Source organism: Capsicum annuum, chromosome 1, assembly GCF_002878395.1.
Source record: "Capsicum annuum cultivar UCD-10X-F1 chromosome 1, UCD10Xv1.1, whole genome shotgun sequence".
Lineage (NCBI taxonomy): Eukaryota > Viridiplantae > Streptophyta > Magnoliopsida > Solanales > Solanaceae > Capsicum > Capsicum annuum.
In genome coordinates this window covers 243,473,223-243,493,611 of record NC_061111.1, presented here as the reverse complement: position 1 = coordinate 243,493,611, position 20,389 = coordinate 243,473,223, and the positions used below count along the sequence as shown (strand labels likewise).

At 37.8% G+C, this 20,389-nt stretch overlaps 1 protein-coding gene across 1 annotated transcript in view; it reads right to left on the bottom strand.

Annotated features, from left to right (window-relative positions):
• Positions 1-220: 220 nt before the first annotated feature.
• LOC107849481 (probable protein phosphatase 2C 60) overlaps positions 221-20,389 on the bottom strand; it is a 26,723-nt gene continuing 6,554 nt past the window's right edge. The window contains exons 2-11 of the mRNA XM_016694049.2: positions 17,548-17,673; positions 16,091-16,154; positions 13,176-13,284; positions 10,168-10,321; positions 9,800-9,925; positions 9,407-9,530; positions 8,742-8,818; positions 6,428-6,480; positions 2,958-3,012; positions 221-794 (exon numbers count right to left, since the gene is read on the bottom strand). Of these exons, the coding sequence (XP_016549535.2) occupies positions 471-794; positions 2,958-3,012; positions 6,428-6,480; positions 8,742-8,818; positions 9,407-9,530; positions 9,800-9,925; positions 10,168-10,321; positions 13,176-13,284; positions 16,091-16,154; positions 17,548-17,664 (1,203 nt within the window). The 5' untranslated portion in view covers positions 17,665-17,673 and the 3' untranslated portion in view covers positions 221-470. The remainder of the gene's footprint in view (positions 795-2,957; positions 3,013-6,427; positions 6,481-8,741; positions 8,819-9,406; positions 9,531-9,799; positions 9,926-10,167; positions 10,322-13,175; positions 13,285-16,090; positions 16,155-17,547; positions 17,674-20,389) is intronic.

The following is a 20,389-nucleotide window of genomic DNA, read 5'->3' as shown; positions in this document are numbered from 1 at the left end:
TGTCATCCCACAAATGAAATCTGAAGAAAATAGAGTGTACGCAAAACCTTACACCTATCTCAGAGGTAGAAAGACTCTTTCCAACATACTCTCAGCTCGATGAAAGAACAGTACAAAGCATTACGAAAAGGGCAGTAATCCAGAGAGTCAAAACAACTTTCAAAAACAAAGGGATGAAGGAGTGTAGTTTGTGAAAAGAAAAGAAAAAGGATGTCATCAATTTGGATAACATTTTTTTGGGGATTTTTTTTACTTTTCATGTCAACAACATCTGGACATCTGGTCTAGTCATCTATACATGTCATCCAAAGAGTAATTATAGTACAATACAAAAAACATGTACAACCAGCAGCAGTAAAAGTATAATCTTTTCAGCAGTTGATCCCTCGTAGCTCAAAAATAATCATTTACAACTGCAGATGGGACTTTTGGGAAGTTCCAGATTCAATAAGAGGGGGTGTATATGTTGACTATGAACTTGATCCACACTCTGCTGGTTTTGATGCAGCATTCACACCATCTGAAGCAGGGAGTTTCTCACTCAAAGATGACGGTTCATCACTCGGAGAAGCCGGTTCAGCATTTGCATCATCTGAAGCAGGGAGTTTCTCACTCGAAGTTGATGGCTCATCTCCTGGAGAAGCTGACGGTTCATCAACCGGAGAAGCCCCGGAGGGAACAGGTTTTTTGATTTGTACTATAATCATGGTCATGTTGTCGCATCCTTCACCTCCAGCAGTAGGTGCCAAACACCTATCAAGAACTCTCTCACATACTGCAGAAAGTTTGTTTTCCTACAAGAGTAAAACCTCCTAGGTCAATCATAGGGCTGACAAAATGGTTAAAGAAAATGAGTAAACATCCAATCCGACCCATTATATATGGGTTGAATAACCGACTTTTTACGAACGGATCACATATGAATATTATCTGCTAAAAGAAAACATAACCAGATGGATAATATGAATATCCATATTATTATACACTCATCTATATGCTTGTTATTTTCATGAGTTCTTGCTTTCAGGGAGTCCAAGCTTATTTTGGCTTTTTTAGCTTGCGAATTATCTGACTATTCCTGAAGCCATGGATATAATGGATTACCCGTTGGTTAACCCATTTTTTATCCATGTTAAATATGGGCGTTTTGGATATTTTATCCATTTTCAACCCGCCCACATCCGATCTGACCAACCCGTTCGCCACTCTTAGTCGATCAGTATATCTTCAGTCATACAATAACACCCCATTGCTGCATGACATCTATGCAATCCTTGATCAAAGAACCAAATTTAACCATCCGATACCCATCAAAGAATCACATCTAACTACCCCCCTGCTTCGGCTAAAATGAGCAAAACTAAAACAAATTAAAACAGAGGTCGGCCATAGCATTAAATGGAACTAGTAACAGAATGTAGACAATGAGATCCAAGTCACCACTAGGCAGTCAAAGAAACTGCACTAACTCAAGCAAATCCTGCTCTAGATATCTGAATGAAGATGCCAAGGATGAAAAACAAGACTTGACTGCAAAGCTACACTTAGGAATGGAAACATAGGCCTCGATGCACTGTTCTCTCATCATAAGACCCAAAAAGGAAGCAGGTAAACACACTCAGCCAGATAGACAAATTGGATGATGAAAGAACAGACTAGCATATTGGATGATGAAGGAACAGACTAGCATATTGGATAACGAAGGAACAGACTACTATCAAGATTAACATGGATGTAAATTGACTGAGGACAATTTACCGGACCTTAGGTTTGGCTGCATTCGTAATCCAGAAAAGACATGAGACGGGTGAAGTAAAATTGCCCACTGAATCAGTTGAGTCATCAAAAACCTAAGGTTAAGGGTCATTGCACTCATGGAATCAGGAACTAAAAAAAAAAAAATGACGACCTTCCTTACTTCCAAGAAAAATAACTGGAATTGGCAAATCTCCTAGGTCACTACTTCAAAGCACTACGAAATTCCTAAGCTCCATCATATTATGGGGGATCGATAGGATATCCTACAATTGTATCATCAATACAGGCAAGTAATTCAATCTTTTCCAGCAGAAAAATGCCATAGGAAAGAGGATCTTTCTTTTTTCTTTCTTGACAAAATGCAGTGCTCTAAACAAATAATCACTACTATATTTTTAATGACTGAGGAATCTCTCTGTGGCTAACCATTAGGACCACTCACAGCCTTTTCCATCCTAATCATCACCTTTTTTGACAAAAGACAGCAAACGGAAGTTAGATTGCTTACATAAGGTGATACGAGTGGTAAGAGCATGTAAGCACATACCATTCTAGAGCTAAAACAAAATTTTTGCGTCTCTTAACAAAATATAAGACTTTTTTGGTTTTAATCTTTTGCGGTTTTTTTTTCCAACAAAACATTGCACTTTTCTTCTTTCTCATTCGGAAGGTTCAGTCCCACACCCTAACTTCAATGACGGGAACAACCTCCAGACTCGGGCGCTCCACTGAACAACAGTTCTCCGCCTTACTATATTTAGAATAGCAAACAAATACTTAGGCACGATAAGTTTTTTCATCTTTAATACTTTTTGAAATAAATTCTCACATCATGGGAGGTGTTTCTAAACATGGTTCAACTTCAACCTTATACCTCTTCTAATAGCAAAAAACTTTCATTCATGGCAAACAGGTATGCTCCAAATATGGCAAGCATGCATGATCCAATGAAGTAATCGTTTTGAAAGAAACAGATCAGCAAAATCTTTTCTATAGGAAATGCACTTCCTCAACTAGGTTTTCCGCAGGTTTCACTTTTAGAGGCCTTATATAATTTTGCCCTTGGGCACACACCCATACACTAATATGATAAATATCATATAACTAAAAGAATTCAATGCTATTGCTAAAACACATGAATTTTTTAGTAAAGCAACAATTAATTTTAATGATACAGAAGCACCATCTATTAGACTAACCGAGTTGAGCTGCTCATGAATGAAGTCCACTAACTGCTGGCTTGACATGCAGTCCCTAAAAAACAAGAAAAGACCACATCACAATTGGATCATAGTAGAATCAACCCAAAAAGTTTAAATTAACCTCCAACAATTGAATAGATAGCTTTGAAGCTATGTAAAAGTGGTAGATAAGAAGAGAAACCACAGGAGCAATTGAAAATGAGATCCAAGATAGAATTTTATTAAAATCTTGAATACACTTTTTTGAGGAAGGTATCGTGTATATATTAATATTAACAAAAGTAGCACTAGGATAGTTCCAAACCATATTTACAGGAACAAGGAATCCAGCAGTGTCCTCCTAAGACTACAGAGAGTCTGGCAAGTCTACAATATATTCTGCCTCCTCTCCAAAGCTTTCTTTACACCAGAAATGAAACAAAAGAATACAGCTCATCTCAATAGTCTGTATAGAATTACCTCTATCTTCAAAAGCTAGCACTAGGCATGCCTTAACTTCTCCTTTTTAAAACCTGTGGAGGGATTAAGCCGATCTACTCTCTAGAATAAATTGTAATGAGGTAATTATAGCTCAAATTTCAAATGCTTGTCCAGAGCGTGGTACTAGGCGTCCATAGGATAACTAGTTGATAGTTCTATCTAATCCAATGCCATACTTGCTTTAACATCAGTTTTTTAGTAATAGAATACCATCTATGAAATTAATTCTTGTATGAGAGAAAACCTTCAGCAATTTGTTTTGATATCTATTTCTCTTCCCACAACTACCACAAAAGATGGGGTTATCCTCAAACCCCAGAAATTTAATTTCTTTTCAAGTTCAAAAACTAGATTCCAAGGAGACATGGGAAAGAAACTTTGACAAACAAGAAACAACAACAACAACGGACCTAGTGAAATCCCACAAGTGAGGTCTGGGGAGGGTAGTGTGTATGCAGACCTTACCATTACCCCGTGGAGGTAGAGAGGTTGTTCCCGAAAGACCCTCGCCTCATGTGTAGCACTTCCAGGTACAAAGTAGAAGAAAACAATGACACAAAATACAGCAACTAACAAGGAAACAGAGCAAAGTCTACAAGGAGGAAACAAGAACAACAACAAAATAGTGTGATAATCTAAACACAATAGACAACAGACTACACTAGATATTGTTAGAATATGAGTAAAGGAATAGGAATATTGTATAGAATCCTACTTGAAAAAGGATTGTAATGTCAGAGTCCTAGTTGGAAAAGGAGTCTAATGTAGTGTCTCTAAATAGGATCTCAATGTAATAATTTAGAGACAACAATTCAATAATATTTTTCTCCTTTATTTCTCACAGATATCACAAGCAAGGACTACAATACTACAACTAGTACCACGGCAAACACCGAAAAGTCTAAGCCCTCGAAACGTGCACCAACACTCCTACCCTACTAACCGTCTATCCTACTAAACATCCTCCACACCCTCCTATCCAAGGTCATGTCCTCAGTAATTTAAAGTTGTATCATGTCTTGGCTAATCATCTCTCCCCAATATTTCTTCGGCCTACCTCTCCTTGTACCTACCATATCCAACCTCTCACACCTCCGCGTCGGCGCCACGCCTCTTCACATGTCCAAACTATCGCAATCTCGCTCCCCTCGTCTTGACAACCACGAGGGCCACAACCACCTTATCTCGAATGCACTCATTCCTAATCTTATCGTATCTAGTATGCCCACACATCCACCTCAACATCCTCATCTCCGCAACATGTATCTTTTGAATATGGGAGTGTTTGACTAGCCAACACCTCGTCCCATACAACATCGGTCTAACCACTACTCTATAGAACTTACGTTGAAGCTTCGATGGAATCTTTTTGTCACACAAGACCCCGATGACATCGTTGTCTATATCCCTGTTTTCCTGGATGACAGACCCAAGATACTTGAAAATGCCTCGCTTAGGGATAGCCTGTGCGTCAAGTCTCACTTCCGTGCCAGTCTTTACAACCTCTCACTGAATTTGCACTCCATATACTCCGTTTTGGTCCTGTTCAACTTGAACCCTTTAGCCTCTAGAGTTTGTCTCCACCCGTCTAAACCTAACATTAACTCTGTCACGTGTCTCATCAATCAGTACTATATCATCCATAAATAACATACACCAAGGCACCTCATCTTAAATGGACCACGTCAATTCGTCCATCACCAAGGCAAAGAGAAAACGACTATGAGCTGATCCCTAGTGCAATTCCATTTTCCACTGGGAAGTGCTCCGAGTCTCGTCCTGCCGTTTTAACCCGCGTTCTGGCTCCATTGTACATGTAGTTTATCACCCTAATGTACGCCATCGGTACACCCTTAGCCTCCAGGCATCTCCAGAGGACTTCTAGGGGACTTTGTCATAGGCCATTTTCATGGTCAATGAACACCATGTACACGCCCCTCTTCTTTTCACGATATTTTTCCTAAAGATAGAAATTACAACAAAAAGAAAATATACAACCAAAATATTCAAGAACAAGAAAAAAAAGGAATGCAAAAAAGCAAGCAAGATATTTAAGAATGACCAGGAAAATGGACAAACCGATAGAACAAGAAAGTATTGGAAGCATGGTAAAAAAAAAAAAAAAGTCAAAAAAGATGTGCAACTGAAATTTCAAATTAAAAAAATGGAATTAGCAAGCAAAATACTTACTACTTGTCATAACCTGTCTGACCCTTCTCCTTTTTTTTACTTGCCAGAAAGAATGGTATCTTTCCATATCTAAAAACTATTTAATTTTTATAATCTCATTTAGACATCAATAACGTGTTCCAAGAATGGTACCTACAACAACAACAACAAACCCAGTATATTCCCACATAAGTGGGGTCTGGGGAGGGTAGATTGTACGCAGTCCATACCACTACCTCTAAAGAAGTAGAGAGGCTGTCTTCGATAGACCCCCGGCTCGTTCCAAGAATGGTACCTATTTCTCGAAATAGTTTACTTCTTGTTCACTTTTATTAAGAAGAGAAGTAAGGAGAACAAGACACCTCATGGCAAAAAGAAATGAACAAGTCAATCATCTACTCATTAAAAAAGTTGATAGTTATCTTATTGATAAATGATACATCAGTTCTTTTCTAAGAATAAACTAATACTAATGTTACTTTTAAGTATTTCATGTAACTTAAATTTTTATTTTTTTTTAATGATATGGTGTCCAAACCAACTTGTGCACACCTCAATTATCCCACTAGGTACTTGCCACCTTCCACTAGCTACCGTATAACTCTACCAACCAAAGGTTAGGTAGATGGAAGAAATCACCTAGTGATTTTTCCCTTTCCCTCGGTATTTGAACCTGAGACCTCATGATCTCCCCTCCCCCACTTCAAGATAAACTTTTATATTCTTCCAATTTGAAATGATCTAAAATTTCCTGCCCATATGTATTCTTATTGCCAAGTAGATTTTGACAATTGAAATGAAGAGTCTAGAGAACATACCATACACCATCACAGGCTAGGACAACGAAATCATCATCATCGCACAATTCAACCTAATTCGAAAACAAAAATAAATGTTAGAATTTGTTGTACAGAGGTATAGGGGAATGTGGAAAGAGCAATTCAGCATTAAAACTATTTCACAATTCAAAGTTGAAACTAAAGAACTTCTCATTTTTCAGCAGTTCATACCAATATTTCCCTTCCATCCAAATCATAAAGTTAACTGTAACATCAATAAACAAGATACCAAACAAACCCTACCTTCCGTTGGAATTTTAATGCAACAGATTTACATGGTGTAATTTTATCTTTGACTGACATAATGGATATGCTTTGTTAATACCTTGAGTTTCATATTTACCATAGAGTGTGATATTGATAAAAAGTTGTTCAACAGCATAACATCCATGGGAAGATTATTGAAAGACGCAATATCAATCTCGGACTTCAGTTTTCACTAGCACATTCCAAATCAGAGATTAGCTTGATTTTCAAGCAGGCATAAGCAGGAACCTTACTGGTGCTGCCCCTACTAAATACTTGTCTCCATTTATTGACACTGGATATGTATGGGGTTCTCCTCGGGTCAAACTAGACTAAAACTAACATTTCCAATTTCCATGAATTAAACGAAGCAGTTCTGGGGCTAATTCTTCTGGATTTTTTTGTCCATAAGAGTTACGGAAATTTTACTTTTTTGATAACCGTGGTGTCCAAGCTAGCTTTCACACACCTCGACTAAATCCACGGGATACCAGCCATCTCCCACCAGCAACAAATATTAGGTAGCTCTGTCCATCAAGGCTAGGACAAATGAGAAGAATCACCTAGTGTTTTTTGTCTTCGCTGGGAGATTTGAACCTGAGACCTCATGTTAGCAACCCACTTCATGGATCACTAGGCCACGCCCTTGGTGCCGTTCAAGGTTTATTTTTTGATCAAGGGGAGCCTCAAGGTTTATTCATAGATTCAAGAACAACAGTGTTGCAAACAAAAAAATCTAACCCTTAACTATAAATCCTAGGCTTCCATTCCATCAGACAGCTTCAAGAAAGAAATTCTTAACTAGAGATACACAACTCCAACGAATAAGGCCCCAATAGAGATCTGGACTCGGATACTACGAGAACCACATATACACCTGATGAAGGAGAGCCTCGGAGCAACAATAAAGTTGTGTGTGACCTACAGGTCATGGGTTCAAGCCGTGGAAGCAACCAATAATGCTTGCATTAGGGTAGACTGCCATCAACTGCTTCGGGTTCGGCTCTTCCCTGGACCCTTCTAAATGCTTTGTGCACGGTACTGCCCTTACATATCCACCGACTTATACCAGTATTTTTAAACCTCTATACTACTAGCCTAACGCTTCCATAAACCAATTGAAAATAGCAAAAAGCTTCAAAAGTTAAATGAACTCAGTTCTGGAACAATGAGCCACTGTTTACAACCCATCGTGAACCAGTCCACCTCAGACCAAGCAACCTTTGGGCACGTTACTAAGCGGCCCATTTATTAACTCGGTCCATTGTGACCTGCCCACATTCAGCCCAACCCCGCGTATTTGACACCCCTACATCAAATCAAACAATCTTCCTAGACATCAATTGCATTCAATTCCCTCTTTTGAGCCTTATGAACTTTTCCGTCAATTCTCATCACAACCTGCCCATTTATTAACTCGGTCCATTGTGACCTGCCCACATTTAGCCGAACCCCATGTATTTGACACCCCTACATCAAATCAAACAATCTAACTAGACATCAATTGCATTCAATTCCCTCTTTCGAGCCTTATGAACTATTCCGTCTATTCTCATCACAAGGTTATTCACAACTGAGCTGAATATAATTACTGCAACAGCATAGTGATGAAATTTGATCAACAGTTAAAGAGTATCCTAGAAAAAGTTTAGAATTAAGTTAAAGCAAACAATGATTGTTGGATTGACACTTGGCTATTTTTGAAACTGAAAAACAGATGGCCAAGTGTCAATCCAACAATCATTGTTTGCTTGAACTTATCACTGGCTATTTTTGTTGGATTGACACTAGGCTATTTTAAACTTCCAAAATGCGAACATGACTTATCACTGATAGCTATTTCCGAGTGTCTGGCCATTCAAAGACAAGTTTTTTTAAAAGGAATGGAACTGTCCCAAATGACCAACACCCTTAAATAGACAGTTTTACACATCGAACTAAGAATACCATGCACCATCTAATAGCATAAAAACGTCTCAGAGAATAGATGTCTTAACAATACGATAGAAGATACTGCACAATTTACGAAGAGCATGAAGGAACATACAATATTTATATCTGGATCGGCTGTAACAATTTGCTTCTCAGCTGGCAAAAACTTATTCTGCTTGAATTCCATGTCACCTGCAATGAAGTTAAGATATGCTATCTCATCCAACAGACACTTCTCTTAAATAGCCCAAAGTTTCAATTCCAACTTTGCCACTTAGAAACCAGGTCCTAATCAGAGGTCTATGTAGAGTATTAGTACCAGGTTCATCTGAAACTGGTTCTTGTGTCACGGAGGATAATTTTTTGTGTAAGAAAGAGAAAAATGCAATAAACAGTAGATATATGAACCCAAACTTTAAAAAATACAATGAGTTCAACGGTAAGAAACTTAAAGAACTGAACCCATAAAGGTTAAATCTGGATCTGCCTCTGATCCAAATTAAATTTTTATCTTGATCCATTAGATGTTACAAGCTGTATTTCCATTGGAAAGCACTTAAGGGACGACCCGGTTCATACCTACTCCGTAGGTGTCGGGGAGGGGGGGGACCACTCCGGGCCTGACCTACACGCCCTCACCCCAGATTCGCTGGAGGGGCGTTTCGAACCCCCGACCCTGGCACACCACGGTAAGCAAGCTTACCGCTGAGCCAAGGCCATCCCTCATTGGAAAGCACTTAAGCAGATTAATAAAGGCTCGCGAATTAAATTACACAATACCTATAGCTCTTGCAAGATTTAAGCTGCCATTAACACGCCCTGCATGGATGAAACCACCTGCTTTCAAAATTCTCTCTCTTTCAACCTCAAGATCAGGCTTGTGATCCCTCGATAGATTATATGCCTGCACAAAAGACTCATGAATATTTATTTTAATGCGTCATATTAAACCACAAATGCTTGACCAATAAAATTATCATAACAACAAAAGCCCATGACTGTGTATTTAACAGTATGACCCAGCCCTAGCAAGTTCGGTGTCATGGCAGCTCAGCTGTCCCAGCCCTACCAAGTTCAGTGTCATGGCATGCTGAGCTGCCATGTTGGAACACGACTTCCATAAAATATAAGAGGGCAGGAAAGACGGTAATTAACACAACTATAGCATCCCACCTGGCCTTTCCTTGAAATCACACAGCGAGAATCACCGGCATTCGCAACAATGAGTTGGTTATCTCTAATGATCGCAACACAAGCCGTACATCCAGAAGTTGGTCCAGCAAAATCAGAGTGAGGACCCTGATAATGGCAAAGACATAGCCATAAACAAATCAGGCAATGAGCAAGACAGTGGCAATATGCAGGACGCTGCCAATGTGCCACGAAAAACGACAAGGAAATGAAAATTGTGTGTCCTTAATGTTAAATCCCCTGGTATCAATTTCAAAAACTTATTTGTCAACTCTAAAACAAAAGGACAGCAATAAATCACATTTTATCCCAATTTCTTCTGAACTAAGTATTATATGCACAGCATATACCTCCTCAAACGGCCAGTTATCGGTATTTCCGTTTCCATCACCATTTCTTGGAGACCATATGAGACCCTCTATCATACCCGAAAACTTGTTTAATCTATCCCCTAGCGCAGCTAGCTCCCTCCATCCTCTCTGACCACGCATCATCTCATCCATTCTGCACCAACAACAAAACAAAATCTTCAACACAGCTTAGCAGCATAAAAACAATTAGTGATCTCACAATGCAAAAAAAGTGAGCATGACTTAAATCGTCATTCAGCTACAACTTCAGCGCGTCACACACCAAAAGCACTCTGGTAAAAGGTTAATCAAGCTGAATTCATATGGGTATTAAATATAAAGCGGTTGACAGCAGTTTGTGAAGTTGATATCATCCTGAGAAACACCCTTTCCTTCCTAACACTTCTCAATTCACATTTTTAGTAAGTTCCCCTTCTATTTCTATGCCAAACAAGCGCACGAGCAAGAGTTGAGATTTTGCATACTACTTCCTCCCGTCCAAAATAATTGATGTTCTTGGCTTGGACACAAAGTTAAGGAATTCACTTACTCTTTAAAATTGAAAGGGGTTTTGACTAAAATACCCTTAATTATGATTTCATTGTTTTTCTAGGTTGACATAATCACCATTAAATTTGTACATTGAATTAGGAATGTGTCAAGGACAAAGTTGAGCAAAAAAATTAAAATACCTTCTTGGTTAATGAAACGCCAATTATATTGAACCAACTTTTGGAGGCTAATACATCAACTAATTTGGACAGGATGGAGTAGCATATAACGAACTAGAGTTTATTTCTTTGTTTCTCTTTTGCATGGTTACGGGCAGAGGGTTAAGAACTTATTGACTTCCGAATCGATATGGGAAGATCTCTTTCTTTCTGCCTAATGCATCACTTTTTCTGTCTTCTGATCAGCCTTACACACTGTTTTTCTGTCTTCTGATCAGCCTTACACTTTATCTTGCACTTCTCTCTAAAATGCTTCTATATCATGCAAAATAGGTTTTTGATATTTTTGAGTCAGAACCTGTATATTTACGGCATGTGGAGTCTTCCCTTAGAACTGTGTTCTGACACTGAATTTACACACTGTATAATCACTATCATAAGTTAATCTTCTGTCAAATTTAACGAAAGTCCTCTTATTTTTCTTTCTTGGACAGACTACAATTATAAAAAATAAGAAATAAGAAGTTCGCTCCATTGCAGAGAAGTGAAGGGTTTTTTTTTTTAACTTGGTAACTTTGCAGAGATGTGAAGGTTAAGAGGAAATTTTTTTCCTCATCTCTTCTGAATTCCCTTTTTGGCCTTTTCCTCTAGATCTTTTCCCACCAGACAAACCTACCTCCTATGTCACTACACTCTATCCTATAGCCGCCAAATATTCCATATTTCAAATTCCAATTCCAACCACCATCGCTGCCGCCATCTTTTTTTAAAAGAAATGAATAAGTTTCATTAACAAAAGAGTATCAAGTAGATGCATAGGTACAAGAATATGAAATGCAGAAACAAAAGAATTGTTAGCCCCCATTACAGTGTGGCAATCTAAGACATGGAAACTATCAAAATTTAAAAATTGGTTAGTGTTAATTCCAGTATCCAACTTAATCATCGCAACCAACAATAACCGATGGATCACAATTCTTCCTTATACCCCATAAAGCACCGCCAAGTTTGAGTTTTATCAACGGTCACCATCCACTTATTATCCACTCCACGATTGCATCAATCTCACCCGCCCGAAGATTGAATCATCCAACCTAACATGTAGGTAAGAAACCCACTCTTGGCTTCTTCTCCAGATACAGTAGTAGAACATTTTAAAACCCTCCAATTTTTGAAGGAACCCGCCAAACAACTGTACCTGTACAGGAGAACAAATTTGGATCCATTATCGATGAAACAATCAATTCAGTCTACTTTTTATTTCGCCATATATTAGGTTAACCTTAATTAGTAGGTTGAACCTTTGCTGCTTTGTCAGTTCAGCAGTCCTATCTCGTATGGTATTTACAATTCACATCTCCATATTATAGAGAGAAGGGAGAGTTCTTCCTCCATCTTGACTATAGCAATCTAGAGCAGGTAAATTAGACCAAACATCAAGGGACAAAATGGGAAAAAAGTAAAGACGAAAAGAAAGGAGGGGTAGACATAAACTAGCTAGAGATTGTTGTTCTTCCAATCTCATCAAATAGTGTTAATATAAATAACCTGATTAGTCAAAATACACTGAAGATTTTCATGCTTAAAACTTATAGTTGAGCAGAATACAGGAGTGAAGGAGATTGGGACAGTATGTTGTGGATATCATATGATCAACAGTTTTTTTGTTTTTTCTTTTAAAAAGAGGTTAGACGATCTGTGATTTCAGTGAGGAGGTGAATGAACCCATGTCTACGCCTTATTACCTCTTTTTTTTTTGATAACTAAGAAATCTTGAGGGCCAGTGGCACGACATATGAACCTCGATGGATAATGGGTCTGTCTCTCCATCCTTCTCCACTTACACACCCGGTCTCTTCCTGCGGCAGGGTTTCAACCCATGACGTGCACGTAGTCACACATCACATGTTGTGCTTTTACTAATGCCCTGCTTGCTTGCAGCTTATTCCTTTAAAGCTTTCACCTTTGCTCTTCCTCACTTTTTATTGAAGTACAATAACTTATGCAACATAGGGTTTTCTACCCTAACTAATGCCAAGGATGTGATATGACAGCTGATAAAGCACCTTTAGAGAGTCAATAAAAGAATTCAAGTCTCCGGAGTCATAAATAAAACATAAGGACTAAAACACACCTACAAGAAATTAATTTAAGCAGAGAAAATTCAACATCTATTTAAGTAGGCATACATCATTTTAATCATTTTCATTTTGCCCACCAGAATATAGAGACAAAAAGCAAACTGAAGGCCTGGAATAAGGTTGATGCTAAAAGATAAGAAGAGTACATAGAGTATATAAATTATCCAGTTATACAACCAAAACTTCAAGAAATCACCTGAAAAAGGCTTTCTGGACTGACGTTCCAATATCTCCTTGCAGATACGCTTCATGCTTGAGGACTTGTTGATGGAGATACTTGGCACAAAATTTAGCAACAACTTTACCTAAAATGGTTCAGTTATTTCACGTATCACAAAGTTAGCATATTGGTTTTGCAATGTATCTTTAACAATGCACATTACTAGCCCACTTATCTTTCTAGTGCATCCAAAGTTACATCAATTTAAGTGCCTAACACTCATGGTTGAAAAGGAATTCAAGGCTAGGGGAACTTCTCCCTGAACTCTAGCCAGCAGACAAACTTACAGTATTCTAAAGCAGATATACTTCAACTACATACAAACCAAAACTACTCATAGACCATAACATGAACAAATAGAGGCATGTTTATATGGGAAATTCATAAAACATGCTGCGCATGTAGAACAATCTGAATACCTCCAAATGAACTGCTGCCATTCTCACCAAAGGAATATCACAAGAAGAAACATCATCCATCAGTAGATTCATGTCAGAATATCCCAACATGCAGGATATCTTCAACATCATATAATTCATTAAGGGGTCATTTGGTAGCTTGTCTGGAGGTGAGTTATGCAGGAATTAACTCCTACATAAGTAATACCACGTTTGGTAGCTGGTTAAGAGGTGAGTTACTTATTTTATTATTTTGGTTAAAACTCCCTTCATCCCAAATTTAGTCACTTTTAACTCAAAATTATCCCAAAATAATTGTCATTTTAGGAATTCAGCATTAAAGTTTGCAATTATGTTCAACTAAAACCTCATAATTTTTTACAAATTGCCCAATTCCAAACACCTAATAAATAAGGGTAACTTAGTAAAATAATACCTAGTATTTATTGTTTTCTCTTAATGGGCATGAAAAGAGGTAAACTACAATTAAAATGTGATGGAGAAAGTATTTTCTTAGGAGGCATGTAAAATGAAATATGAAAGTAAAATGAATCGATGGGAATACTCAATTAATGTCTTCAATATCATTTATTAATATCCTTATAAGATTATTATTGGATTAATTTGTGTAAAGAGACTCTAAATTAATGTTATAAATATTGTAATATAAACTTGAGGTCATTGAAAATTTTTGTTGTATTTAGCTATATTGCTCGGACTCTACAAAAATGCCAATGGATGTGTGTCGGATTCGCCAAAAATAGTGTACTTTTCGAGGTATTTTTGGCAAATCCGAAGCGTGGTGCGGCATCGAAAATGAAGATTCCGCCCAACTTAGGTATTCAGATGATCCTAGAAGATGAAAAAAAAATGAGCTTTGTGTTTTATCTCAAAAAATAATTAGCTTTGTGAAAACTCTTGCCACATGAAACGACAAGTGAAATTAAAACTCAATAAGCATCGGAATAAATTTACTTCTATTTATAACTAAGAAATTACATGCTCACAAATTCATTAAAATGCCAACAGTTTTCTATTTATAATCTTCCTCACTTTGTAACTATTTAAATATTTTAAATCATGTTATTTTATAGAATAGCGATCCACTAGTGTCCCTCTGGTATTTTCTGACTCTCCCGTCAATCTTCCTTGATCATGAATGAATTTTATTTAAATATATCTAATTAGGTGATTAAGAATAACTTTAATAATTATGTTTAGTACTTAACAATGAAAGCTACTTTTTCTTCTGTATTCCCCTTTCAATCTGCTTGTATATGCTTTATTTTAAGCCAAGAGTTAATTAAAAACTATGTATGTTTAGTTTGGGCTTGGGCTTAGCAGGGACGTCACATCCCTAGAACTAATGTATAAAGTTATGAGGGAATCTATGTATTATTTTATGCAGGATAGAAGGTGGAATATACATGAATAACTAAAACCTACATAACTAATCCTGCATAAAATAATCATGTGCTAGCACAAGAAGTAATATAGTGCTAGGATATACTTTTAAATCAGAGGCATCACTGTTTTACTGAACACGTGAAGAAGATAAATGTCATATCATGAATCATTCCTTTAGAGTGGATTACACAATTTGAAGGGGTATTACAAGTTTAAGAAAATAAATATTATTTATACACTCAGGTCAAACTATTGTTGGCTAACATGTCTTCTCCAAAACCACTTACATAGCCCAAAAAGTCCCACTTAAATCCACAACATTCCACGAAAGATCACAATTTTACTGCTCACAGCAAGAATAGCCCTAGCCCTAATAAGAAGGCCTGGAAGCTTAATTTGGAAATCAGGGTGGTTACGCAATAGGTTTATGCATTCTTTTTGTGTGGTTCATGAGAGGAGTCTACCAGAAGAAGACGGTGATAAAGAGCAAGACACAAAGCTTATCCTGCACTTCATTCATCCCACATCATCTGTTCAACACAGTTCAAGTCTAAATTCCAGATTGTGAAAGAAAAAGATCATGAAAAATATGTTAAGAAGTCTTTTGGTCCGCATAGCATCTATGTGATACCAATCGCGGTCATACTGAGAATCATAGCGGAGGATTTTCTGGTTTAGGAATTATTTTGGGAAAATCCTCCTTTGTTTTGTTTGCTAAAACTCTATACAAAATTAGGTTGAATAAGTAACGCCTTTATAAACAGAACTACCAAGTTTGCGTGGTCTACAAAAGTCACTTGAAAGCAGCAAATCCCATAACTGCAAACATTCCCACAAAATATTCATGGTGATAGTGATCTAAAGTTAGACTGTACTTCTCCCATGTCCAAAGTCCAAACCACTTATGTTGGATGCATCACAAACATATTTTCTTCACTCATGCTCGAGAATATTTCATCACTCAACTGTTAAGGATATAAGTATCAAAGTTCCATATGTCAGAGCAGGGTGCGGGGCAAACTTTCATTAAAAAAGGTACGAGGGGAGGGGGCATAATTTCAGCGATGCATATGTAGCACTACGTACCTCCATGACCATCATAGACACCAAAAAAGGAAGTGGAAGCATCCAAGTCAGTAATTGCTGCATGCTAAATAAATGAGAGCAAAAGTCAGATCTAAATAACATACGATATGCATCAAACTGGATCTTTACATAGGTTATACACTACCCCATAGCTTATACACTATGACACTGGCTGAGCAAGAATTGCAAAATAAAAGCATACATTACATACGACAGGCACCCCAAAGTAGCTACAGCAACATGCACCGTGTATCAAAATAATGAAAAGCACAATAAACATCATAACTTGAAAAGCACAATAAACATCATAACTTGAGCTTTCAACTATCACAGTACAGAACGACGTCTTAAATAATCTAACCTTTTTACAGAGAGATTTTTCCAATTTCTCCTCTTTTTCCTGAAAATGGTAACATGCTATATTATCCCCAGAACCCACTTGTGGAATATAGTGAGTATGTTGCTGATGTTGTTGGTAACATGTTATATTCATCAGTACCAAAAAGAAGGGCCGGTATCAACTATCTATAAATACAACCCTCATGTAATTCTTACAATGAGATCAAAAAGTCTAGTAGAGATTCACAATCATCTACGAACTCTTCTTTACACCAAAAGTGAAAAAGAGAATGCAGGGGAACTCTTGATCTTCTGAATTGAGCTGCTCTTGCCTTCAAAACATCTTGCATTCCTCTCTTTCCAAATCGTCCACCATACACACGCTGAAACAATCTTCCACTCCTTGCGACATGTTCTTCCATCTTTTCTATTCCAACTACATATAAGGTCAAAAGTATCCTGAGGTGTCACCTCAACAATTCCAGCTAGAGCAGCAAAGAGTTGTCGTAGTTGTACGGTAATTGCACAGTAAAGCTTTCTTTTCCCTTATTTGGTTCTTTTTCTCCTTTCAAGTAGGGTCTTGACAAATGATTTGGGTAGTTAATGCGAACAATGAAGTAGCCAGACAACTACAACTTTCTAGTTTGTAAATGTGTTTATTAGTCCTCGTAGAGCAAGTAAGCAAAGAAAAGACAGTTTGTAATTGCTCCTAAATAGATGAAAAGCCATGCTAAATGCATGGACTGACAATAACTTGACGCCACACATGTCGGGGAATAACTAGTATTGATGTGTCGGTCACATTACTCAATATGAAAAGAATGGATAAAGATATGAGCATCAAACAGAATCCAAAATAATCCTTTATTTACAAATTGCAAAAAGACTACATCATTAGGCACACAAGCTACAAGTTAATCTTTTCCTACATCAAAAGCTTTGAAAAGCGTAGAGTAATAGTGTGCGGGTTTCCTATATTGGTATTACAATCATTTTTCCTTGCAACATAAATACCCTAAAGAACTATAGGATGAGAAAATATAATTTCTTTTATTTTGACTAAATTGCAGGCTACAACATATTTGGTAAAGTAGATAAAATCACTACTGATTACTCACAGCATCTTCCATAGTTGCTCGCCATCCTTGCATTGATGATGAACCATATCTAACCCTAGCATTCTCACCATCTTCTGAAAATTTCTCCGTTTTCGGAGAACTGAGGTATATACCCATCTCCGATAGCTGAAATAAGAAAGAGAAGCAATGACAGAATATTAAGACTCTTAGTTTCATGACTAGAACACTGTAAACAAGTGGATAACGGAAGAAATTTTACTGGGAAACCACTGATTCCGAGTGGTTATCAGAACGTTTTAGTGCTAATCTTCAATTATAATGATAACAAACAAGCCGCACTAGAGCAAAAGAATTAAAAATGATTAGAAAGGAAATAAATGGAAGACGAGAAACTCATTCTGAAGACAAAATCATGCGAATGATAGAGAAACCATAAACTACAATGAAGTATGCAATCATCCTATGTGGTCACCTTTAAACAAAATCTTGGTATGGGAAAAAAAGAACTAGCGAGATATCAATCATCAAGTTTTGTGAGGAATTGGGTTTAAGGGGCAACTTAAGTGATTGATATCAAATCCTTAGGTCTATAATAGCTATAAATTGAAATTATGAGGTTCTACTAAACAAGACTTTGTTCCAACCACAGATAAAACAGCATATATGATTATCGAACATGACTAAAAACTTTGTAGTTCATAGCTTCTATCACAGGGAAAGCAAGATAACATACTAACTAGTAAATCGGAGTTCATTCTTTATACAATGGGATCGCCTATCGAATTTACAAGTCGTATTTTACCAACTTCATAGCCTCTATCACAGTGAAACTCAAGTAAGAGCATAGTAACTAGTAGATCGGAGATCATTCTTTATGCAATGGAATCATCAATCGAATTTCCATTTCGTATTTTACCAACTTCATACCTGTTATTACAGGGTATCTAAGACAGCATAGTAAGTAGTAACTAGCAAATCGGAGTTCATTCATTATACAACGGAATCATCAATCAAATTTCCAATCTTAGTTTAGCAACTTCATAACCACTATCACAGGGCAAAGTAAGAAGGACAACGTCAAAACTAGTAAATCAGAATTCATTCTTTATGCCATAGAATCTCCAATTGAATTTCCAATTCGTATATTACCAACTTCATAGCCTCTATCACAGGGAATAAGTAAGACAACGATGTAACTAGTTAATCGAACTTCATTCCTTATGCAATAGAATCTCCAAATAGTATTATACCAACTTCATAGCCTCTATCACAGGGAAAGTAAGTATGACAACAATAAATCGGAGTTCATTCTTTAAAAAAAAAAAGTGGTGTTCAGGCCAACTTACACGCACCTCAAACTAAATCGGAGTTCATTCTTCATGAAATTGAATTTCCAAATTGTATTTTAATAGCTTCATAGCGGAAAGTAAGTAAGACAACATAATAACTAGTAAATCAGAGTTCATTCTTTGTCCAAGGGAAACTTCAATCTAATTTCCAATTTGTATTTTACCAACTATATAGCCACTATCACAGGAAAAGTAAGTAATACAATGTAGTAACTAATAAATTGGAGTTCATTCTTTTTTCTTCTTCTTTTTTTGACAACCGTGATGTCCGGGGCACCTCGACTAGATCGGAGTTCATTCTTATGCAATTTAATTTCCAAATCATATTTTACCAACTTCATAGCCTCTATCACTGGGAGAGAGTGGTCGAGCGGAGGTTGAGGAGGATAGTGTCTATTTTGGAGAATTAGTTTGGATTTATGCCCGAGCGCTCGACGACGGAGGCAATTCACCTGGTGCGGAGACTGGTGGAGCAATATAGGGAAAGGAAGGACCTTCACATGGTGTTTATCGACTTGGAGAAGGCATACGACAAAGTCCCTAGGAAGGTTTTTTGGAGATGCTTGGAGGTGAGTGGAGTCCCGGTGGCGTACATCAGATCGATTAAGGACATGTATGACGGAGCTAAGACTCAGGTGAGGACGGCGGGAGGAGATTCAGAGCATTTCCCTGTCTTAACAGGGTTGCATCAGGGATCGACTCTTAGCCCGTTTTTGTTTGCGTTGGTGATGGATGTGTTGACGCGGCGTATTCAAAGAGAGGTGCCTTGGTGTATGCTTTTTGCAGATGATGTAGTATTGATGGATGAGACGCGGGACGGTGTGAATGATAAGTTGGAGGTTTGGAGACAAACCCTTAGTCTAAGGGGTTCAGGTTGAGTAGGAGCAAGACTGAGTATATAAAATGCAAGTTTAATGACTTGAGACAGGAGGACGAGGTGGTAGTAAGGTTGGGTTCCCAGGTTATGTGTAAAAGGGATAGTTTCAAGTATCTCGGGTCGATGATTCAGGAGAATGGTGAGATTGATGAGGATATCTCCCACCGTATTGGGGCAGGATGGATGAAGTGGAGGCTCGCCTCGGGAGTGTTGTGTGATAAGAAGGTGCCGCCCAAACTTAAAGGTAAATTCTACAGAGTAGCAATCCGTCCGGCCATACTATATGGAGCGGAGTGTTGGCCAGTCAAGAACTCCCATATTCAAAAATTGAAGGTGGCGGAAATGCGGATGTCGCGTTGGATGTGTGGGCTTACTAGGGGTGATAGGGTTAGTGTCACGCCTCAAATCCTATTGGGGCGGACTGGCACCCATAACCGAGGAGGCCCGGGAGAACCAGCTCATAACCTTATAGTTCCCATGCATACCTCTATGACAACCCGAAATTCGGACAGCATCATGTCGCATATAAAAGGAAATAATCACCTGTATAAGCTCGAGCACACATATTTATGTATATACAATACTTGGCCGTTGGAGCCATCACGTCTATTAACAAAACACCACCTTGACTGTACATTAGGTCTACAAAGCCTCT